This window comes from Mastigoproctus giganteus, chromosome 13, assembly GCF_048544385.1.
Source record: "Mastigoproctus giganteus isolate SK-2022 chromosome 13, ASM4854438v1, whole genome shotgun sequence".
Lineage (NCBI taxonomy): Eukaryota > Metazoa > Arthropoda > Arachnida > Uropygi > Thelyphonidae > Mastigoproctus > Mastigoproctus giganteus.
The window spans coordinates 12,507,726-12,533,721 of NC_143587.1; the positions used below are offsets into that span (position 1 = coordinate 12,507,726).

The 25,996-nt window shown below is 36.9% G+C and overlaps 1 protein-coding gene across 1 annotated transcript in view; it reads right to left on the reverse strand.

Moving 5' to 3' along the window:
• The window catches only part of LOC150075770 (prolow-density lipoprotein receptor-related protein 1-like), a 308,354-nt gene that overhangs the window by 22,530 nt on the left and 259,828 nt on the right, over positions 1-25,996 (reverse strand). The window contains exons 23-25 of the mRNA XM_090387878.1: positions 23,294-23,483; positions 14,108-14,234; positions 3,954-4,036 (exon numbers count right to left, since the gene is read on the reverse strand). Coding sequence (XP_090244004.1) covers positions 3,954-4,036; positions 14,108-14,234; positions 23,294-23,483 — 400 coding nt within the window. The remainder of the gene's footprint in view (positions 1-3,953; positions 4,037-14,107; positions 14,235-23,293; positions 23,484-25,996) is intronic.

The following is a 25,996-nucleotide window of genomic DNA, read 5'->3' on the forward strand; positions in this document are numbered from 1 at the left end:
TCAGTTTCTAAAAAAGGGTGACAAATCCATCTCATTCAATTATAGTCCCACTGCACTTACTTTTATTCTTTCTAAAGTAATGGAGAAAGCCATTAACCCCCTCCCCCCCAATTTCTAGTCTATCTAGAAACTTTCTGTCAGAGTTGATCTACTATTTGTATCTGGCCTAGGTTATCCATCTACAGACAAATTGAATGGAAAAGTTTGGCAAAACTCAAGCAATTGTTCTTGACATTTTAAAGGCTTCTGATCTTGTTTGGTACAAAGATCTTCCAAATGAGCTTAAATGTTATAGTTTTCCAACTGTTTTTTTGTAATTGGGTATCCAGTTTTCTCTCTGACTGCTCAATGTCGGTAATGACAGATTACCACTCTGTCTTCTAACTTTTCCACTAATGCTGGCTCCCCAAGGTTCAGTTCTTTCTCCCACTCTTTTCCTCATATGTTAATGACCTTCTTCCACTTACTGGAAGTCCTACCCATAGTTTCTCTGGTGATATCACATTGCATTCCACCTTCCAGATTGAGAAACCTTTCCCTGTACAAACAACTTCAACTTCTCGAATTACCACTACCAATTTCTTAAATGCTGGTCTCCAGGTAATTCTCCAGTGGGGCAAAGATAACTTAGTTAATTTGAATCCTAAACTCAGTCTTCTTTTATATCTCCTAGAAAGGAGTCTACGGCTCCTATGCTTATTCTCAACAACAATCAGATTTCTAGACAAGATCACATCTCTCTTTGCATAACATATCACAAATATTTCTTCCTCTGCATCTAAAACACTGGGTTTTCTCTTTCACTCTCAGCATTACTTTTCTCCTAAACAGCTACTCACTCTGTACAAGCGTCACATCTGCCACACCATGGAATATTGTTCCCACATCTCGGGTGGTGCTCCATATCCTCTCTCAGGCTTCTAGACTCCATTCCTAAGTGGGCAGTTAGTTTAATTAATGACCCATCTCTTCCACTCTCTGTCTCATAGACCTTCTGTTTCTACTACATGCCTTATCTATACATATTTCCCCAAGGGCACTCCTCTCCTGAAATCGAATCAATATTCACCTTTCTCTTCCAAACCAATCCAAATGTGCCTCATAGAACCAACTTTTCTTCTTCCTCATTTACTTCTTTAACTTCTGTTTTCTGGAACAACCTCCAATCACATTTATTTCCTGAAAATAACCCATCTACAGAAAAGTCAAATGTTAAAAGTATCTTTTAAAGCTTCAACACACACGGTAGCAGAATTGGTTTCAATATGTTTTGTGTTTGAGATTTTCTTAAAAAAAAAAAAAAAAAAAAAGAGGAGATTATTAATGTCACTTTACCATTAGTATGCATTAAAATATATTCTCCAAAGGAAAAAGCCCTTAACAGTGCTTTTGTTTGGGAAAAGTCATTTTTATTTCATTCTATCTGTGACTAGCATGTAGAATGAAATGTTTTCATTTTGATTTTCTTCAATGATATCGGGTGTGTACTTGGTATAGTAAAGTTGTCAAAAGTTTACTGATAATTTAAAGTTTGGAATTATGGATAACAACTGGAACTAGACTATGCTGTTTCAGAATGACAGATTGGTTACATAATGATCTAAAAGATTGCAAATGAGTATCCTGTTATATGTAAGGTTTTGAATTTTGGGGAAACAAATTGAAGGTTGACTAAAGGACAAGTAATTAAAGGTAGTTTGGGATGAGAAAGATATACAGTTATGATAAAAAGCTGATATGAAGTTTTCCTTGTGGTGTAAGTAGGCAGACAGGAGGGTTCAGGGTGTATTATCAACAATCAAGCCAACAGGGAAAAGGATATTATTATTCTTTATAAAATGATGGTGAGATCAAGTGGAATAGAATGAGTATATGCAGAGTCTGGAAATTAGAAACCTCAGGGACAACTTGATAGAGTTGTCCCTGAGGTTTCTAATTTCCAGGCTAATAAGCAAAATGAATAATGGTGGTATTTTCACATTACCAGGTGAAACAAGGAAAAAGGCCACTCAAGAATGAAATTTTGGGAGGTACTAGAAGATCAGATCGAGAAGTTCACCTTTGGGCAGTGTGTTGTTGATCACTGGTATAAGTTACCTCCCAAAGTAGTTGAAGTAGAGAATGGGGGGGGGGGGGTCAAACTCAGAAGTTTAAAGCAGCTCAAGGTCCACACTAATGTGCAAAAAGCATATTGTGGCATTATTCGGCCAAATATTAAATATTTTCTACTCGCACAAAAATACATGATCTCATAACCATCAACAACTTATGAATTTTACGTTAGCATATCTCCTTTTTAAGTGTCACCATCTATCATTTCGGTTACTTATATGCAGTAAAATGTATTGTGAAAATTAAAAATGCTTTGGGGCTACACAGCAAACACTTGAGGGCCAGATAAGGGCCTCAAACACCAGTTTGATATGCTGGAGGAGAGTGTAACAAGGTTTAAGCATGAAATGGATTGTTACTTTTTAGCAAATTGATTGACTCAGGATTTCTTTCTTTCTTTCTTTCTTTCTTTTTTTTTTTTTTTGGCAGATGCAGAATAAGTTTGCCTCCTACCATCTTTTAGTCAAATTAATACTAATACAGTACATAATTAAAAGTGCAAAAGTAATGAATATGTCCTTAATAAGCACTTGGGAAAAGCTTTTCATAATCATTCAATTAGCTATTAAAAGAGAGAGAGAGAGAAGTCAACTTTATTCTGCAGGTTTTTCATTTCCATGCAATGCATATGATATGGCCCAAGGGATGCAACCATATCTTAGTTTGGGAGGAGAGGAAAATCCATTTAATGAAACTTATTAAAAACTAATGTCAATAAAGATTATTATCAAAGAAAATAAATATTCAGGATGGCAATTCCTCTAAAACTCACACTGCTATAAAACAGTTGGAAGAGTAGAAATGAGTCAAAACACTGCCCTCCCCTGCCAACATACTTGTAAAAGTTACCTTCCTTGTCAGTTACAAGTTTTAAAGATCAATGGGGGATAGGTATATAGATAACATATCAAGAATAGCAATGGTTTTACAGGTTTATGAATGACAACAGCAACATCATCTACTACAGTAACCTTTACTATAAGGTGTGTGTGTGTGTGCGTGCGTGTGTAGGAATTAATGGGTCTGATAAAAGTGTGTGCCTATGCGCGCGCACACACACACACACACACACACACACACACACACACACACACACACACACACACACACACACACACACACACAGCCAGTCAGTCAGTCAGTCAGTACAGTTCAGCACCACTGACCTCCTTTTTTACTTCCTCTGGTAAATTGTCAGCAACAGAATTCATAGATAGCAAACTGGGTATTAGAAGAAGAAATTTAACTCTAACTTTCATATAATTATATTTAGAATCTTAAAAATGTCAAGTTCTTGGGCAATTTCAGTATTCAGACAGCCAGATTTCGGATGTCATGTATACATTTTGATGATCTATGGTTATTTTGATTATTTTAATATTTAGCATTAACATTAGCTAAGGCATACGATGCAAGAAAGCAAGTTTTACCAAAGACAATTCTGTTATAATGACGACAAAGTATCCTTTTCAATAATAAAAACATTATTATTCAATAAGAGAAACTCTGATCTACCAAAACTGTAGATCCAGTTGATTAAAGTCTATCTGAAATAAATGGCAAATTTAAAAGAATACAAAATATTTTGCTGATGAATTATTTAACCACCTTCTTCACCTTTTCCTCGAATGTTTACTGCAATGGGATCAAAACACTTTAATTGTTCTTTTCTGCGAGTTTTATTTTATAAGCATGAGGTGAATTAAACCAGTGCAAAACTACATAGGATTTAATTACAAACATAAATGCATATAAAATAAGAAACATATTCTTTTTGTTTTATAGGCACTCAAATTCAAATATGGTTATTCAACTTAGTCAAGCAAGTCACATGTACTCACCAAAAGATGTGCTGGAGTATAGAGTGCTGTATGATTTAAGGACATCTAACTGACAACGTGGACCAGTGAAACTGCCAGAACATCTGAAATTCAAAAATTAGGAAAATAATTTTGTATCTTTGTTAACAAGGTAAAAAGTGCTTTTATGTAGTTTCATGGATTACTTCTGTGAGTGATCCTCAAATGTTAAAAAAAAAAAAAAAAAAAACAGTAAAGAAAATACAGTTAAAATTATTTATTTTTTCACAAAGGATCCTTTAAAAAAATTGGTTTTAAATACAAGAATACAGAAATCAAACAATTTTCCTACGTGAAAGTACCAGAATAACATAGTTATATCTTTGTAGCTCCAGTAAACCTAATAAGTGTGCTTGTGTGCAGAGGAAAGATATGGACCATTCTTTCAATGCTGGTTATTATAAGAATCCCTTGGTTTTCCTGAAAAACTGAGATAAGACAATTGTGAAGGCTACCGATTAAAAGGGAGAGGATCACCTTATATTCTTTAAATTATTTCTGGACAACACAGTGTGCCTCACATTCTGAAAGACATCTGCAGCTGTTTTTGTTTGTTTGTTTTGTTTTTTGGAGCATTAGCAACTAAGGCCATATTGCTCCGGGAATATGCGGTGGTCATTCCCTGACCTTTCCGCATCCTCTGTATTTGGTGGTGATGGCTTGAACCCCGGTCTAATCAAGAAGCGTGTGCTACGCACTGTTGCTCCTTCCCACCTGGCTATGGAGGCGCCTGACATCTGCAGCAATAGATGGGGTAATTTTTTCATTATTCTGTTGTTCTGCCAGTTAGACAAGAAAAAAAATTATATTAGAATGAGTAGGGCATTTCTTATGGTACTCTAGTTCATGGATTTTGACTGTAGAAGTTGGTACTCATGGACAGATGTACATGTTATATGGTCCAAAAACCTGGAATAGCTTACAGGGAAAATCCTACTCTCACTGCTTGAGCTTGGACCAAAGCCTGATGAAGAGGCTTGTCTGATGGGATTCAAACCAAGACTTATTTAAATAAGTGGCAGAATCATTTGTACTGTCATGAAGGACAGAAGAAGTACAAGCAACACTGGCAGCAAGTATTTTCAAACTTATCAGGACTGTTCCCCCCCCGCCAATTACTTTAGATATTTGTCATTTTGTCAATAGTGACAATCTGCCAGTCTCCACAACTTACAAGGGATACCTATAAGTAAACTTAACCAGTTGTAGACTAATCTATTAATCAGATTCTACATTTATACTCCACTGAGGTATCTATCTAGGCAGACAATTTTCATTTTCTTATCACTTACACATTGGACTGAATAGATTCTGAATTTAAATGTCAAAGTCATAAGAATTTAAATTAAACACTTATCCCACGTATGAAGATTTCTGCTGGCACTTCAAGTATCAAGTAGCAGTTAGTGCCTCATGTATCAAGAGATACTAACTGCTACATGCAACCAAGCAATTAAAATAAATAAATGCATAGTACAGGTCAACTGTCACTAATCCGGCAGCGTTGGGGTGCTGGATTAGTGAGTTTGCCAGATCACCAGTGCTTATTTTAGCACATACAGTTTACCCAACAGCTAACCACCTCATCCTACCTTTAACACGTTGACTGCCAAGTTAGTTGAAGAATAAAAATTCCCCAGGGGTCAAAAAATATTTAGCAAATAATTTGATTAGTAATTCTAAAATAAATATTGTAATGTCAGTGTTTTTTTTTTTTTTTTTTTTTTAGTGAAAAAACAACAAGTATTTTTTATATCGCATATATGTGGCCGACATGGCCCAGTAGGTTACTTTATTTCTTGAGAAGCTGTGTCTGCCACATACCTGTGATGCTATCACGGCATACATATGAAGGTCATTTGTGATTAGTTTATTGCACACGCTGCGAGCACTGCAATAAAATAAATTCTCAAACGTCACAATAAGGTTGTCAGTATTGTTAGCGATTTTGTGAAAACAAGTTCGTTAGCACACTGTATTATCCATCATATTGTGTTGTGTTTTTCTGCAAGTTTGTACAAGTGTGTTGTAAAAAAAAAAAAAAATCTAAAAAGGAATGGCTAAAAGAAAATTACTAAAATAAGAACTGAAAGAAATTGCTGGAATTTACAATTAAGCAGAGATACACTGCTGTCGAGTTTTTTCTGAAGTTCCAACTTTATCTGTTATGGACAATGTATGACATTTGCACTTTACACTATGAGAGGCACTTCCTTTATGGCTGGGGCTAAATGTGAGCAGGTTATAATAATGAATGCAGAAAAACAAGTAGAAACGGCTTGCCAGTGTTTACGAGTTCGCGCCAACAGCTCATGCTGCAAAGCATAGCATCAACTGGATAATTACCTGTGTGAAGAGGAAAGCATAATTTGTATTTTCTTATCTACTTTTTTTTTTTTTTTTTTTTTTTTGTACAGCAAAAGCCTGTGGCTTCCTTGCACTATATGGCTATGGTGAATATTATTACTATTGCATTACCAACACCACCAAAACAGTATGCGGCAAGTTGGTGTGGTGACCAGGGAAATTTGAAATTACATTCATGGAAATTATGTCCGAATTAGCAGTGGAACCGGATTAGTGATGGTCGACCTGTATGATAAAAGCATTCTATTGAAACAACATCAGTTTCTTAATTCATGTTTAATTTGATAAGGCCTTCCTTTAAAAGAATTACTCTTATTTTGATTAGTGAGAAGCAGCAAACCTTCAGGATGCCTGAAAGACTTCAAAGATGGTCAGAGAAGTGGAGGCTATGTCGTAATGCTCCAAATGCGAGGTCTTATACTTGGAGAATAGCAACCCACAAATAACTTATACACTTGGTGGGGTTGAATTAAAAACAGTGGAGAAGGAAAGGGATCTGAGCGTTACAATATGGACATATACATAGAGGTTTTCTGAATGGTGTAAACAGGCAGCCAGGAAAGTCCATGGTGTCCAATCGATGATTTATTGAATGTTATCCAGTAGACACAGGGAGGTCATAATTCCACTGTATAAGGCAATTGTAAGACCATATTTGGAATACGGTATTCAAGTAGGAAAATGAAAAAAGACTGAGCTTCTTGAAAGGGTCTAAAAATGGGAAATCGAATGGTGAGCGGCAGAAGGAGCATTGTATGAGGAAAGACTCTGATTATGTGGGCTACAGAGCTTGGTAACCAGACACTTCAAAAGTGACCTGATCGAGGTTGTTATTTGGTTTTTCGGAGCATTAGCAACTAAGGCCATATTGCTCCGGGGATATACGGTAGTCATTCCCTGACCTTTCCACATCCTCCGTATTTGGTGGTGACGGGCTCGAACCCCAGTCTAATCAAGAAGCGTGTGCTACGCACTGCTGCTCCTGCCCACCTGGCTATGGAGGCGCCCACCTGATTTGATTGAGGTTTAAGGCTCTGAGAGGGATTAGTAAAATGAAAAAAGGTGAAATTCTCACCGTTATAAAGAATTCCAAAACTAGGAGCCATAAACTAAAATTACAGGGCTCTAGGTTTAGATTAGATTGTAGGAAGTTTTCTTTTAGCCAGTGAATAGTTGATTGCTGGAACAAGTTGCCCTCACAGGTAGTTGAGGTTGATAGTTTGAATAAATTCAAAGGTCAACTGGATAGTTACCTGTGTGAAGAGGGAAGCATAATTTGTATTTTCTTATCTACTTTTTTGTTTTGTACAGCAAAAGCCTGTTGCTTCCTTGCACTATATGGCTATGGTGAATACTATCGCAGAAAGTGGTAACTTCACAATTCTGAAATAGGAGTTAAAAATACTGAATATTATTCCACTGTCATTTAAACAAGTTTGTAAAACTATGTTAAATAGTCAGAGCAGTTATATATGACTTTCAAGTAAAGATTGAACTCTTAACAAAATCCAAGAAATCTAAATTCATATCCCGTGTACTATAGCTTTTTTTCTAGAAAAATTTACACATTTACAGTATTAATTTGTAGGTCATAAGTAAAGTAATGTTGATAAGAACAGTATATATCAATGAGAATCTTAACTGAAGACAGGACTGAAAACACAACTATGAAGTAAAATGGGTGCAGAAGATTGGAGCTGTGTGTTGATAGACTACACAAGTGAAAATTGCATCGCTCTGCCCTCTAAGTTGCTATTGCAGTCTGTTCTTGTAGCTTCTTTTTCTGTAATCCTCTTCTGCAGGCCCTCTACCGTGCAGAAGAGGATTGCAGAAAAAAAAAAAAAAAAATCTAATTTTCTTCTAATTTATATGGACAGCAAGAGAAGAAAGCTCAGAGTAATACAGTTTTCTTTCTTTCTTTCGTTTTTTTTTTTTTTTTTTTTATGTAAACCGCAAACGAGAGATATTAGTACCTATAGTACTTAGTACCGTGTTTGGGAGGTTGGGAAGACAAAAGAAGATATTTGTTGACATTGGACTTCTGTGGACTGTAATTTTCAGGAAATACATATGAAGGAAGGTTGTTTCAGAAAACGGCAGTTGAATGAATAAACGAGGAAGATGAAAAGTTGGTTCTGTGAGTTTGAAGTTCGACAGTAAATGGATGTTGGCTGGTGGCAGCACGTTGGCTGGTGGATCTCTTTCAAAATAGTCCGAACGGACTATTTTGAAAGAGAGCGGAAATTATATAAGCCAATTCAGAAGAAAAGTGCCCATGCAAGTATCTGTAGAAGAGGCATGTAGCAGAAACAGTACGTCTATGAGACAGCAAGTGGAGAGACTCTGTTAGAGATGAATCATTATTTAACCTAACAGCCCTCTTCTGAATGGAATCTAGAAGCCTGAGAGAGATTTTGGGGGCACCACCCCAGATGTGGGAACAATATTCCATGGCAGGACGGATTTGCGATTTATACAGAGTGAGCAGCTGTTTGGAAGAAAAGTAACGCCGAGAGCGAAAGAGAAAACCAAGTTTTTTAGATGCAGAGGAAGCAATATTTGTAATGTGCTTGTGCCAAGAGAGATTAGAAGTCAGGGTAATCCCCAAAAGAGATATATCATTTTGCCTAGAAATCGGAGTGTCACTAAAGATAAGTATAGGAGCAGAAGAATCCTTTTTGTGAGATATAAGACAAGACTGAGTTTCAGAAGGGTTGAAATCAACTAAGTTGTCTTTGCCCCACTGGAGAATTACCTGACGATCGGCATTTAAGGAATTGGTAGCAGATTTTTGAGAAGTTGAAGCTGATTGAGCAGGGCAAGGTTTCTCAAAATGGAAAGTGGAATGCAATGTGCTATCATCGGCAAAACTATGGATAGGATTTCCAGTAAATGCAAGAAGGTCATTAATATACAAGAGGAAAAGAGTGGAGGAAAGAACTGAACCTTGGGGGACACCGGCATTAGTGGAGAAGTTAGAAGACAGAGAGCCATCTACCATCACCCTCACTAAGCGATCAGAGAGAAAACTGGATAACCAATTACTAAAAACAGTTGGAAAACCATAAGATGGAAGCTTGTTTAGAAGACCTTTATGCTAAACACAATCGAAAGCCTTCGAGTTGTCAAGAGCAACTACTCGTGTTTCACTGAACCTTTCCATTGAATTAGTCCATAAATGGGTAACATAAGTCAGAATATCACCAGTGGATTGACACTGACGGAATCCATACTGGCGATTGTTGATCAGATGGAAGGTTTCTAGGTAGTTTAAGAGTTGGCAGTTAATTGATTTCTCCATTACTTTAGAGAGAGAAGTAATTGCAATGGGACGTAATTGGATGGGAGGGATTTGTCACCCTTTTTAGGAACTGGCTGGATATGAGCAAATTTCCAAGCAGAGGGAAAAATACCTTTGGAATAAGAAAGTGAAAAAAGGCGGCAAAGAATAGTTCAGAGAGTTTGGCAAAGAGTAAGTTCAGGAGCACAGGTTTTGAGAACAAGTGGAAAAATACCATCGGGACCTGGAGCTTTCTTAGCATCAAGATTCGTCAAAATCCTTCTGACATCCTTTTGACGGAAGACCACAGGAGGCATTGAATGGAGCGTGTTGGGAATGGTGGGAGGTGTTTTACCAAGATTATTAATACATGAGTTGGAAGAAAAATGGGATTCTAGCAGGTCAGCTTTATCCTTGGCTAAAGTTACAACAGAACCATCTGGTTTGGACAGATGTGGGAGCAGGAGGAGAAAAAGCAGTATGTACTGGAACTTAAGAACAAGTTTGAGCTTCTGCAGACTGCTCAGGACCAAGATATCGACGAGGAATATTACAACTCTCTGAAAGTGATAAAGCCCAAGAAACCTATAGGGAAACAGAAATCCAAAGAAGAAAAATTAGTCAAGAAACACTTGTCATGATGAACCAAAGACGACAAATGAAGAGCAAGAAAAACACCGACAGGGAGAAAATTAGTATACTGAGTTATGCAAAGCCATTAGAAAGAGACTCAGAGAGGACATAAGAAGATTTAACACAAGAAAAGTAGAACAAGCATTAAGGGAAAAAAAAGGATTTAAATCAGCAGCCATGAGCAGTAATACAGAAAGACAAATGATACTGAAACTGAAGAATAGCGATGGTGTACTTATAAACAGCAGAGAAGGCATAATTCAAATAGCAGAAGACTACTATAGAGAATTATACAAGGAGCGAGGGAATGATACCAGCAGTGGGGAACATGGATTGCAAAGTAGCAACACATACGACATACCCGATATTCTTCCTGATGAGGTAGAACATGCATTGAAGAAAATGAAGAATCGGAAAGCCCCGGGGGAAGATGAAGTTACTGTAGAGTTGTTAAAATTGGGAGGAAGAGACATAACACAAAAACTGGCAAGGCTCTTCACAAAGTGCATTAGAAAAGGTGTGATGCCTAAGCAGTGGAATAATGCAGTCATAGTTTTGCTGCATAAGAAAGGAGATAAATCAGAAATTGGAAATTATAGACCAATTAGCTTGTTATCCCATATCTACAAGTTGTTCACAAGGGTCATTACTAACAGATTAGAAAGAATACTTGATGAGAATCAACCGAAAGAGCAAGCTGGCTTTAGGACAGGATTCTCAACTATGGATTACCTTCACGTAATATCACAGCTAATGGAGAAAGCAAATGATTATATAAAACACCATTATGCCTGGCATTTGTGGATTATGAAAAGGCATTTGACTCCATACAGCATAAGGCAATGTTTCGGGCACTGGAAAGACAAGGCATAGATACTCCATATATTATGATTTTGAAGAAAATATATGAGAGTGCTACATCCTTTATTAGACTAGACAAAGACAGTAGCAAATTTAAAATTGAGAAAGGAGTTCGACAAGGAGACACAATATCTCCGAAGCTGTTTACTGCTGCCCTTGAGGAAGCTTTCAGAAGATTACACTGGTCGCAGAAAGGAGTCAATGTGAACGGAGAGTACCTAAACCATTTACGATTTGCAGATGACATTGTGGTCATAAGCCACGATCCCAAAGAATTAGAGGAAAATCTTAATCAGTTATGCACAGTTAGTAAGGATTTTGGACTAAAGATGAATATGGCTAAAACAAAAGTAATGATGAACAAGTATGCCACGGAAAGGGAAATAATGATTGAAGGAGCAGTAATTGAAAAGGTGGAGTCATATACTTATCTGGGATAAGTTATTAGCTGTAATAATGATAAATGGCTGGAAGTCAAGAGAAGAATAAATTTTGGATGGATAGCATTCAGGAAATATAGCCACATACTGAAGAGCAATATCCCAGTTTGTCTGAAACGTAAAATAATGAATCAATGTATACTCCCCACCATGACTTATGGAAGTGAAACTTGGGCACTCACCAAAAGAATGGAAGAGAAGCTAAGAACTACACAGCGAAGAATGGAACGAATTATATTGGGAATCAGACTATTAGATAAGAAGAGAAACACATGGATTAGGCAGCAAACTCAAGTAAAGGACATTCTTATCAAAACTAAAGAACTAAAATGGTCTTGGGCAGGCCACATAGCTCGAAGACATGATGACAGATGGACTAAGAAAATAACAGAATGGTACCCAAGAGGGGCTAGAAGAAAACCTGGAAGACAAAGGTGGAGATGGATAGATGAAATTCATGAGTTTTTGAGTAGTAAATGGATGGCCAGTGCTTAAAACAGAAGGAACTGGAAAGTTGCTGGAGAGGCCTTCATCCTGCAGTGGATTGAAAATGGCTAATGATGATGATGGGAGCAGAGATGGGCAAATGTTGCGGCCAATAGCTTTGGCAAGAGACTAGAATGCTCGGCTACCATTAGGGCAAGAAGCAAGTTTTCAACTCTTAGCCTGTTCAAACTTTAGTTTGGATTGATTAATAACTGCTTCACAATTGTTGCAAGCTTAGAAGGGTTGTTTGTGAGAAAAAGATCAAGCGTGTTGGCTGTATGATTAGGATCGTTCAGTATTCTTGTAGGTAAATGAACAATCTGTGCAAGGTCATTAGTAATTGCAAAAGCCTCAGCATCTCGACCAGCTGGGTTGGTGTGACTATAAAATGGAAGCCAGCTGGAATCGTGAACATTAAAATCACCAAGAAAAATTACCTCACTGTCAGGAAAGTTGGACTGGAGAAAGTCAAAGAGCTCCATGTGATTAGTGGAGTTGGGAGGACGGTAGAGACAACAGATGATTTGACACAATGAGGCAGAGAGATTTTAAGCCAGAGAAGATCAAAGAGAGGAGATTCCAAATTGCCAAGTCTCTGACAGGAAATATCAGAATGGACATATGTTGTTATTGTTATTTGATTTTTAGGAGCATTAGCAACTAAGGCCATATTTCTCTGGGAATATGCGGTGGTCATTCCCTGACCTTTCCGCATCCTCCGTATTTGGTGGTGACGGGCTCGAACCCTGGTCTAATCAAGAAGCGTGTGCTACGCACTGCTGCTCCTTCCCACCTGGCTACGGAGGAGCCAACGGACATATGCACAAGTACCACCTTTGAGGCAAAAGGAATCATACAGCGAATAATTTGGGCATCTGAGATGAGCAGCAGTTGAATCAACTGATAACTGAGATTCTGTCAGAAAAAGTACATGGGGTTTGGCAGACTGCAAGTGGAAATGGACATTGTTGAGATTAGAATTGAGACCACGTATATTTGTGAAATGAATTAGGAAGTGCTTGGGAGGTTTAGATCTTTTCGCAGATAAGCTTGCTATATTAGTTTGACAATTCATGGTGTATTCAATAGTAAGAAAAAGTGGGTGGATCATGCTGTATGAAATAATGAAATTTTTGGATATGGCGTACACATGGTAAGAATATACCCAGATTCTTGACAAAACGTGGCCTCTACAATGCTCCCCGCATACACACTACTCGGACTCCCTCCAGTCACTATCTGGCAGAGTAGAGGTAGCAAGATTATACTCTAGCTGATCCGAAAGCCTCCTAGAGAATTACCATTCGGTTCGGTCTGGTGTACTAACTAGCGACCTGTCATGATGTTCATCATAACCTCAAAAGTCATCAATCATACTGCATGAGGGAAGAGATATGGAGGGGTCGACCAGAACTTAGCTCTAGAGTCTAAACATGGGTTCCACCACTTCATGCCTCCAATAAGCAAAGTGGTGGTATTGCACCAGTTGATGAGAGTCATCTACCACCTAGTACTGCCTGGTAACAGAGGGGTGGCATTCCTCCATGTGGTGTGGGCGCCACACCTCGACTCCTGCTTACATTGGTTCACAGCTGGGTGGTCACCCACCATGTACTTGTGCATGGAGATTATACCCATGATTACTAACAGTCCCACCATCATGAAGGTGCAAGCAGAGGATTTGGCTGTCACAGACAATCTGGACTTTGCTGAAATTGGGTCCATTGATTTGAGTGTCACCCAAATATCAGTTCCATCAGCGTTTTAGACTCCCAGGTAGGAAGTACAGCTTCGCATGTATAACTGTGAAATAGATATATCAGTAGCAATTTTGGTTTACAGTTGCTTTTGTGTTTATACTGGTCTTATTTCCAGGTATATGCCTGTTAATATGCATTGTATTATTTATTAACATTAACTTACAGAGAAGTAAAGTTGTTGAAACATTTTGGCAATGTTAAATTATCCTACATAAATAAACTACAATTAGGCAGAACAACTGGAATTCATTCCAATAATGAATATTTTCCTATGCAATTATATCATTCAAAGGGAATCCTTTTACTTACAAACATGACGGCTGCTCACTTTCATTACATGGTGGAATACAAGTACCTCCATTAAGACAGAAATACAAACAAGAACTAATTTCAGCAGCATTTTCTGAAATGTTGACTGCTTCATGTTGTAATATACCTATAATCATTGTAAAACATTCAGTAAGCTTTTATTTAAGAGGAGGAAAAAAATAACTAACATTAATAGTATATATTTTACCTTCCAAAATAACTATATAAAATTGGTTGTGTTTGAAATTCCAATATCAAAATCTGTTGTCAGTTCTCAATTTTTTGGGAGAGGTTCTAAAACTTGAACATGGGTAACAAAATTGTAAGTTAGTAACCAAGTCATAATAAATAAATCACATTTCTCTAAGCAGAATTAACTCAAGAAAGGGCACTGTATTCCTCAATGTGGTACAATTTGGTCTCTCTCCAATGGTAGTTTATGCTTAAGTTTTTTAGAATTTCTTCCAAACCCAAAATTTGGCCTAAAGACAATTTTGATATTGAAATCCCAGACATTGCAAAATTTATTTAGTTAATGGGAATGTGAGGTCTAACTACCAAATATCCTTTGCATACTAACAAACCAATTAAAATATTTCACATGGAAAAGTGTCTTTATTAAAACTTTCTTACTTAACAGTACTCCCTATAATGCCCTTCTTGAGTTAATAATTAATTCCTGTTTAATAATAAAATTTTTAGCATGATTTTCAAAGTATCACTTCATTCTTTTTTCGATGATAAGTATCTATTACTACATCCTGAAAAAGGCCTCTGAGGTTGGGCAAATTCGTATTTTAGCATTAAATCAGCTCATACACCAACCATAAGAATAAGTATTTACTGTAACTAAAATATTTACAAATTAAAATAAAATAAATATTTACAAAAACTGGTAACAGAGTTTTGTTACTGCTGAGGAAGGAAGCTGATGCTTCTGAAAGCTCCAGAGATTTTTATCGTTTTTATCCGGTTTATTTTAGTGTATTTTATCTCAAGGATTTTATCACAGTTTTAATGTTTTTCACATGTATATAATTTAATTTAATATAATAGCAGTTTTTGTAAATATTTATTTTATTTTAATTTGTAAATATTTTAGTTACAGTAAATACTTATTCTTATGGTTGGTGTATGAGCTGATTTAATGCTAAAATATCTATTACTACATTTCAATGTCTATAATAGAGATGCTATTTTTTTTTTACGAAAACCCCAAACACGAGCATATTGTGGTGATTAATACCTCAACAGTATCATCAAATGTGCAAGTATTATCAAATCTGCCTGCCTGCCTGCCTGCTGATAATGAGAAACAACTGTACATGTTTTTTTTTACATGTTAGATGCTTGTTATACAGAAATAGCAATCATCCAAGTGGAAGTCTTTTGAAAAATATGCACTGGTAGAACATACATATTTGTGTTGTATGTTGCTTTATGTTAATTGTTTGTTATTTCTAGCATTTGCTAGTGCTTGCGAGTTTTATTAAGCAATAGCATTTATTGTTACAACAAATAAACAAAACAAAGAAGTATCTTGATTACAGAGAATTTCTGTTGCGTGTGTGTGTGTGTGTGAGTATGTGTGGACACTTTACTTGTTGTTATTTGGTTTTTAGGAGCATTAGCAACTAAGGCTATATTGCTCCGGGGATATGCGGTGGTCAGTCCCTGACCTTTCCGCATCCTCCGTATTTGGTGGTGACGGGCTCGAACCCCGGTCTAATCAAGAAGCGTGTGCTACGTACTGCTGCTCCTTCCCACCTGGCTACGGAGGCGCCTCTGGACACTTTACAATGAAGTTACTGAGGAAGAAAAAAAAATTTATAAAAGTTAATCAAAATTACATACGTTTTGGGTGCCAACCTGGAAATCAAGGTAAAATTGAACTCCATGTATTCATTTTAGAGAAGTTAAAAGGGAATGCATAAGCTGTTTTTCATAATTCTTACACTGGTGCAAGAACCCAAAAAAAAAAAAACCCATTTGGATGATTGTTGCTATTTCTGCAGAAATGTCTAGTACAGTGCTTCTCAAAGTGGGCGATATCGGCCCCCCCGGGGGGCATTGGGCACGAAAGGGGGCGGCGGCGGGGGCGACAGGCATGAAAGGGGCGACAGGGGGCGGATGGAGCACCATCAATGACTGGCCGTTACAAGAGTTTTATGGCTTATTTAAAAAATGCTGTGCCAAATATTATTACTGTTCATTGTGTCATTCACCGTCAGAATTTAGTTGCGAAAAAACTTGGTGATCAACTGCATAATTCTCTACAAACTGTTATTACTACTATAAACAAAATTAAAGCACATTCTTTGAGTGATCGTATATTTCGAAACCTTTGTGATCAAAACAGTGAAGATTTTGAACGATTGCTATTTCACTCTGAGCAGTATCGGATTTAGCACTTGAGAGGCCCCAGGCGCAATTTAATTTTGAGGCCCCCCCTCTAAATATTTTCGGTACCACTACAGTGTGCATTCTACGCGCACGTTTTTACTATAGCACGCGCGCTAGATTTGGTGTTGCGGTTTTAATCATTTTGGTTGCACAATTCTTTCATACATATTTTATTAACTGGGAATTCAAAAATTAATCCCTAATTATCACTTGTTATAAATGTCACACCTCATCAAACAATTCAGTTTTGATAAATACATAAACAATACATAAGATATTACAGATACTTACTTGATAACAAAACAAAAATACTCCTACACTAAAACACCAACCACACCAAACTCTAGTAATTTGTAACAGATTCGTCAGCGAAATGTTAGTTCCGAAAGCTATTAAAAAAGACGATGCTCCATTACATATGAGCCAGCGCACTAGTGATTTCAGAGGCCTTAAAAGACTACTGTGCTTGCTTATTGGTTCCCAATTAGTTGCAAATAATTTTGAACTGCCTCCGCGAACAAATCTAATATCGTTTCTTGAACAATATCGTCACAGAGTTCTTCACTCGTGGAATTACCTCCACTAGCCGACCGGGCTAGCCGGGTGGGTAAAGTGCCTGCCTGGCAACCCAAAGGTTGTGGGTTCGATTCCCACCTCGGGCTTGGATCAAAGTACTGCAAAAACCTTGGGAGGTGCATTATGGCCACAGAAGCCTATGCGCCAACAACAACAACAAAAAAAAAAAAAAAAAAATACCTCCACTAGGAAAAAACTGAAAGTGCTTAATTTAAGCATTAATAATAACGTCTGCTTCAGATTCACTTAGTTCGCATAGATATTTCATATAATACGTAGGGATATTCGCATAAGAGTTTATTAACTTCTCATCTTAAATTATAGTTTTACTCAGTAACGGTAATAAAGATGAGGGTAAAAATTTAAAATGAAACAATTTTTTTTTTTTTTTTTTTTTTTGAGACCTGATATTTGAGGCCCCCTTGATTTAAGAGGCCCCAGGCGCGCGCCTGGGCAGAAATCTGCCACTGACTCAGAGGTTCGGTGGCTGTCAAAAGGCAACTGTCTCAAAAGATTTTATGATCTCATGATTTTATGATTTTATCTCAAAAGTTTTTTGAAGATAGGAACAACAACCTTAGTAATGACCTCAAGAAAATGAAAACCGATATTGCTTATCTTGCAGATTTATTTACTAGATTCAATTCAATTAACTTACATTTACAAGGACAAGATGTAACTCTTATTAAGGCGAAAACTCAAATTTCAGCATTTATTTCAAAATTAAAACTTTTTACGCACAACGTAGGACGACGTGAATTGTATCAATTTCCAAATCTGTTGGAAATAGAGAAAAAAGAAAAAATAGCTGATGAAACTCTACTAACTTTTTGTAATCATCTAGAAATGTTGCACAGATCTCCTTAATTTGAAAATTCCAGATTGGGTTATAAATTCTTTTTTAAATAATGAAAAATAGTGAACGTTTTGTAGAAGAATTGATTGAGTTACAAAAGAAAATCCCTGATCATTATCCTGCATTGTGGGAATTGTAAAAAAATTACTTATTTCATTTCCAACATCATATCTATTCGAAACAGATTTCAGTGCTATATATCAATTGCTGACAAAACAAAGAAATTGTCTGGATGTTGTTAAACGTGGTGATTTACGACTTCTACTTACAGATATTAAACCTAATATTGATAAGATAATCAATCTCCATCAAGCTCATCCATTGCATTAAATATTAAAATATAATTAACTATTTCCATTAATATCATGACTTATTTATGTAATTAACTTTAATTTTTATGACTTAATTTAAGTGACTAACTGACTTTAATTATGTAGTTGTACTTTTTTTACGAAAAAGGAATAAAGTACAGTAAATAGTTTTCTTTATGCAGGGCTGCATTGACATGCAGAGCTGCACACACATACGTGCAGGGCTGCATTTGCATTTTTGGAGGCAAACAGACAAATATTCATTTCAGTTATTTAAAAAAGGTTGAGAAGCACTGGTCTAGCATGTTAAAAAAAAACACACACACACACAGTTGTTTCTCACTGGAGTACAGTTTACTCGGCACTTGTTCACTATAGTGGTTTGTATTTTTTGATATCCTCCTCCAGAGTGTACTCTGGAATAAAAGTAAAAAAAAAGTAAAGTGCAGCCATTATCAACCCACTGCAGGATGGAAGCCTCCTCAACAATTCATGTTGAGGGAAATGGACCATAATCTGCCACGCTGGTCCAGTGCGGGTTGGCAGATCGACCGCATTCAGCAGTCAGGGGCTTGAACCCTGGTCTACTCAAAGAGCGTGTGCTACTGCACTCCCGCTCCTGCCCACTCGGCTACGGAGACCTCTACTCTGGAATAGTGCCCCCCAAATGCACAGGGAGAAGTTACCCATTAGCAGGTGTTTGTGTACCCAGAAGGTTCCACTGGAAAACATTCATATTTAAATTAATGTTCTTGGTCTGATTTTCTAGTCAACTGTAATTCATAGCAAATGCCTTCAAAGATGTATGTTCTCTGATTTTGCTCTTAAAAATTAACTTTTAGCTAATACTGTAATTAATGAGAAGCAGCTGAATTGCTGACCAAACTGGAAATGCTGCAAGGCATTCATTTCCAATATATGAAAAAAAGGAACTTTGAATGTCTATTTATTGACCAAAATTTACTTTCTGTGCCCATAACTAATGTACACCTCTGCATTAATTTTCTGTAGCTCTCATAGTTCTAATTAATTGCACTTTACTGAAGAGTCGTTTATAAAGAGTCATAGTATCCAATCAAACAGGTCAGACAAGACTTCCCCTTAACAAACCCATGCTGTCCGAGCTATAACTGAAGTCTTGTCTAGATGATCCTGCAGTGCTTCTTTAACCAGTGCCTCCATTAATTTCCCCGGAACACAAGTTAAACTAACAGGTCTGTAATTACTTGTGTCATCCTTTGTGAATTGGGGATCCATTTGCACATCCCCAGTCCATGGGTACCTCTCTTGACTTCAAGGAAGCTCTCATAACTATAGCTAAGTGTTTGCCTATTTCCTTTGCTGTCTCCTTTAATTTAAATGGATAGATTCCATCCACCCCAGGTGCCTTCCTTATGTTTATCTTCAACAATTTTTCCTCTACTTTGCTCTCAGTTATAACAAAATCATCTAGCTCACTGCCAGAGTTTAATTCACCTCTGGCAATCCCCTCCCTGAATAACTCCTAATGTGTGAATGTAGATGCAAAATACTCATTTAGTTTGTTAGCTACCTGAGCAGGATCGCCAACAGTTGAACCACTGATATCAAGTGGACCAATCTGATTCATCCTCTTCCTCCAAGAGTTTACATAAGTAAAGAACTCTTTGCTGTTTTTCTTTGCATCCTTTACCAAAGATTTCTACTAATCTGCCTTTGCCTGCCTAACCTCCTTTGTGACTTGATTACAGACCAGCTTATAACTACCATAGGCTTCTGTGTCACCTCTCAATTTATATGTATCCCATGCATTTTTCTTATCTGCCACAAGCCTCGTTAATTCATCTGACATCCATTTAGACCTGAACCTTAACAGTATTTTTTAGTTGGAATAAAAATCAAGTAGCCTCGAAAATTAAGTCCCTGAAGGTTCCCATTTAGAATTCAACGTTGGCAACATCATCAGTTGATCCCACTGTACACAACTTAAAAACTGTCTCAGACCACCATAGTCACCTTTACGAAAGCAAAAAACCCTTCCCTTTACCACTGATGGTAGTTACCTCTTCGAGTAAATCCCACTTCAGCACACTGTGATCACTTCCACCTAGTGGTTCCTTTAGCAAATTCTTAATGCATAAAGAATTACTACTGCTAATCAGATCAAGAGTATTACTCCCTCTAGTTGCCTCCTGAACATGCTTCTGTAGAAAACAATCATCCAATAAATCCACAAAAGCCTTGCTAGTGTGTAAGTGACCAACCCACAAATTCCAGTCATTATCTGGGAAATTAAAATCCCCCATTATAAGACACTGATTTAATGGCCCACTATTTCTCTGTACAGCTGTTTATTATACTCAGAGTCTTTAGGCCTATAACACACTCCTACTCTCAATTTTGCTCTCGCAGTGCTTATGTTACACCAACTGACTCAACACCGCACTGTTCAGCCATATCGACTGGCTGTACTTCCTTGATTTTATGTGTTTCTTAACCAATAGCATAACCCCTCCTCCCTTCCTATCCTGTCTATCCTTCCTGTACACATTGCACTCCCCAAATTCCAGTTCTGCATTCATTATATCTGTGTGACCCAACAACATCTGCCTTTGATGTTTTGATCAACACCTCAAATTCATTAAATTTATTTACCAAACTCCTAGCATCAGAGTTTAAATTAATCAAGATTTTTATGATGTTTATTGAAAACATTAATCTATTTTAGAACACTATAGGAAAACGTCTTGGCTTGGGGGCCCCCCAAAGCCTGGGGCCCCTAGGCACGTGCCTCATTGCCTTAATGTGTAATCTGCCACTGCACGCAAGTATACATGCACCTGTTCCTATTCTTAGCTACCCTAACACAGCCCATGTATTTACTTGTTCTGCAATGATGCCCAGCAGTCTCTGGAATCCCCTGCACCTTGTTTTTCAGGATGCTGTTCATTCCAACAGAAGCAGTGCAAGAATCACTTTCACCTGTGACAGCAGCTAACAGCAGCTACTGTTAATCTATTAATCTGTGTATCCCCCCAAGCTAGCAGTTTTCTGATCCACCTAACACTGCCTCGAGAGCATCAGCAAATATTCTTGTACCCTTTCTATTTAAGTGTATCCCATCCGTGTAGAAGCAGTCTCTCCTGTTAACAAGCACAGACTAGGCTGAGAAAAACTGTACCCCTCAAGCCTTGCACAGTCTTGCCAGGGCCGAATTGATCGAAAAAGCTCTCATCATATACTCCCTTCTATCGTGTCTGGGCAGAATTGCAGACACTTTCAAAGTTCAACCTAACTCACGGCTTCTTTCAACATTGTCCTGTACTTGTTAAAAGTTACTACTATTATAAAAAATAAAAGTTAAAACATTAAGTTATTACTACTATAGAAATTAAGTTTCCGATAGTTATAAAAAAATGAACTTTTGTTAGCTTCTGAAACATAACCCCCCCCCCCACCATTTGTACCGATTCTTAGTCCTGTGCAACACGGTTTCACATTACATGAGATTTTGTAGGAACCAAACTGCCATGTTATACGAGCTTTACCTGTATCTTAAATTTCTTAAATTGTCTTAGATTTCTTCTATCTCTACAGTAAATCAAATTGTAACAAACAAAATCTACGGGTAGCTAAGATTTCAGATGTATATATGAGGGTTGTTTCTACAGAAGAGAAAAGTGACTAAAAAGGGAGTGGTGCACAGATTCATCATGTGATCTATTTCTCCAAGGAGGGGAAACAATTCATAAGAGATGAATGCAGTTTATGGGATGGACTGCATATTTTATAGTGTTGCTGAAAAGTAGTTTAGAGTTCCTATCTAGCCTCTGAAACTCAGTCTAATCATGATAGGAGGGACTATATGTTGAAAGCTTTAGAGACTCAGGAATTTTGCTCAAGTCTAGAGTTAATCCAGGTTTTTGGAAAAAAATGTGGTCTGCGCTTGTAGATAGTAGGAATCTATTTTGTAGATATGGTACATTTGAACAAAACTAGTTCAAGGGAAATGCTAGCTAAGAGGGAAGGGATAATATATGTGTCTATGTGAAGATAGGGGTCAAAGTAAAACTGGCACACAACTCAGGGGTTCTTGTTTGAAATCTAAAATTTGAAACTGGCTTCTGTTGGAAAGATGTGCCCTAATGACGGCAATGTTTCAAATGAACAGGAAGCTAACATTAGGGCAGCAAGCTTAAATACTTTAAGGTACGTGTCAGGGTAGCACACAAGTGTAAGAACTTAGCTCAAACTAAGTGCAGGAGAAGGGGGAAAGCAGATAATTTTACTTGTTAAAAGTAGCCTGTGTGTTCCCATATTTGGAAATATACATGCTAGAGGTGAGTCTGTATAATCAAAGGAAGTAGAAAAAATGAGAATGGCAATATGCAACACAGTGAAAGAGAGAGAAGATTGTAAAGAGCCCTAGATGGAGTAGGCAAGTGTAAGTGCAAGTTCACTGTTATGTTAGATTTCAAAATACCCCTTAAATGGCATTGATGAAGTGATAAAGATGTCAAATTTGTAGATGATGTAAAGGGAAGGCTGGAGAGCACATTGTTTCTCCATAACAACACCCTCTATATATTTCATTTACATGCTACCTACCACACAGATGGCAAGTCAAAGTGGTGTTGAAGTTTTGTTTAAGTACCGATTTGCTGCCACCTCCCCATACATTACTGGGGATGCAGCAGCAAAACTTAATCCTTGTATATTTTTTCTTTTTATCCCTGAAATATATGTTATCATCAGGAAAATATCTGCCAAATCCTGATGATGTGGTGACTTCTAAGAGAAAGTCATGGTCAAAAGACAACCAGAGGTGAACTACAAAAATCACTTCCAGAAATGTATCCATTAGTGAGAGAAATGCATTTCTTTGAATGGTAGCTATGAGCTATTGAGCCACTGTCAATAGGCTGAAAAGTTGTTCAATATAGGAGTAATTACTACATATTCTATGCAAATATTTTGGATTTAAATCGTACAGACTGAAATTTTTTACCAAAAAAATAAAATGAAATAAAATAAAAATAAATAAATTGCTCTTCAACTTACAATTCTTTGGATATCCAGTTTCCACTATCACACCTTTTGGCCTTCCTAAGAAAAATCGTTCAACAACTGTTTCCTGTGTTGAATTCATGTCAGTCATAATTACGGATCTGCTGTCCCAATCAGTCCAAAATAAATATTTATTACTAACTGCAAGTGAAATTGGAAAACGCCTACTCCCTCTTGACACAATCTAAAAACGGTAAGAATAAAATTATAATGAAGTAAAGTTTTTTAAATTTACAAGCTTAGCTATTTACATTACTTTTGTATACATTATTAAACTCTTTTAATCAGCCTTACTAAGGAGTAATAAATTCTAAAAGGAGGGTGTAAATTTTTTGACAAGCTAACCAAGCTGTCCCTACGTTTACAAATTAGTGTTTCTTGATGGAATAATGTTATCCCCACTTTATATTGACTATGTTAAGTAATTTACAAATTATAATTAAATAAATTAAAAATAAATTATAATTAAGAAACTAATAAGGTAATCTGCACGATTGAGGGAATGTATTTGTTTGAATGATTAATTCATTGTATTAATTATTCAAATTGATAAATATTAATTTCATTCCAGATTTTATAATTCATAATTTCTTTGCAATAAATTTTTTCTGCTCAAGAATGATAAGTTTAAGAATAAAAGGTAAAGAAAAAGGAATCTTCATAAAAATACTCCAGGTATATGCACCAGACTAGCTGCCTTCTATTCACACCCACAGAAACCATAGACAACACAAACAAAAAAGATATTTTAATAATAATGGGAGACTTGAACGCAAAAGTTGGAGGCTTTTAGACAGATTTCAGTGACGTATTAGGAAAGTTTGGGATAGGAAATAGAAATGAGTGAGGAGAACTCTTGAACTTCTGCAAAGAAAATAAACTATTCATCACAAACACGCTGTTCTACCACAGATCTCAACATAAGTATACATGAACATCACCAGATGGAAACACAAAAAACTATCGACTACATTTTAATAAACAACTGGAACTCATCCACTCAAAATGTTAAAACTCTTAGAAGTACAGATTTTGACACCGACCATAAACTGCTAGCAGCAACAATTAAATGGAAATTTAAAAATACGAAGCCAAAGAACCATAGAGCAACATTAAATATATCACGATTTGAAGAAGACAAAATAAAGGAAATTTATGGGAAAACACTACAAGAAAAATTAAAAGATATAAACTATTCATTATCTGTGGAAAATACATGGGAGAAAACTAAACAAATGACTAAAGATGCAGTCTTAGAAACAAAGCCAAAACCAAATAATCCTTGGATTACAGCAGAAATTTTAGATGTATTGACAGAAAAAAGACAAATGAAAAACCTCCTAAAACAAAGAAAACAATCAAGAAAAAGGGAAAAATATAAAACCTTAAAAAAAAAAAAAAAAAAAATAGACAATCTATGTAAAGCTGCTAAAACAAGAGGGTTGGAAGACAAAGCAAAGCAGTGCAAAGAGGCAAATAAACTTCACGACTCTAAAACAATTTACAGGGTTTCAAAGGAACTCTCTAAAACATACATGCCGAAAACACTGGTGATGAAAAATAAAAACAGGAATCTCGCAAGAAAATAAAAAAAATATGGAAAGAATATTACCAAACCCTGTTCAAAGGGGAAGGAAAAAATGCTCTTGCCTTAGATAATAGAAGAGATAAAGCACCCTCGATAACAAAAGAAGTTCAGAAAGCAATTAGCCAAATGGAGAATGACAAGGCACCCGGAAATGATGGTATCCAAGCAGAACTAATGAAATTCGGAGGTGATGCAATGTTAAAACATCTCATACAATTCTTTAATCGAATTTTATTTACAGGTGATATACCAGAAGACTGGAAAAGTGGAATAATAGTATCTATACACAAAAAAAGAAGATAAAGAAAACTGTCAGAATTACAGATCCATTACCCTTTTAAACCATATACAGGTCGATCATCACTAATCTGGCCACCGGTAATCCGGACATAATTTCAAATTTCCTGGGCCGGCACACTGACTTGCCGCTACTGTTTTGGTGGCGTTAGTTGCAGCATCAGCTGTTCGCACAAACTCGCAAACACTGGCAAGCCATTCCCACTTGTTTTTCTGCATTTATTATTATAACCTGCTCACATTTAGCCCCAGCCATGGTTCCAATGCATAAATGAAGTGCCTCTTGTGGTGTAAAGCATAAACACTGTGATATAGTTGTAGAGTTTACACGTTGGCACTAATGATATTAAGAGTAGGAGACAGGCAGAATTACTTAACAAGTACAGGTCACTGTTGAACAAAAGCCATGAATTTGGGTTGAATTTGAAATTGTCTGCAATTCTGCCCAGACACGATAGGAGGGAGTATAGGATGAGAGCCTTGTCGATCAATTCGGCCCTGGAAAGATTGTGCAAGGCTCAAGGGATAGAATTTTCCTCAGGCTGGTCTGTACTTGTTAACAGGAGAGACTGCTCCTACAGGGATGGGATACACTTAAATAGAAAGGGTGCAAGAATATTTGCTGATGCTATCGAGGCAGTGTTAAGTGGGTCGGAAAACTGCTAGCTTAGGGGGATACAAGGACTAATAATTTAACAGTAGCCGCAGGCAGAGGTGAAGGTGATTCTTGAACAACTTCTATTAGAATAAGTAGAGACCTGGAGCAAGGGGTGTTGGGGGTTTCAGGGACAGATGGCAGTCATCATGAAACA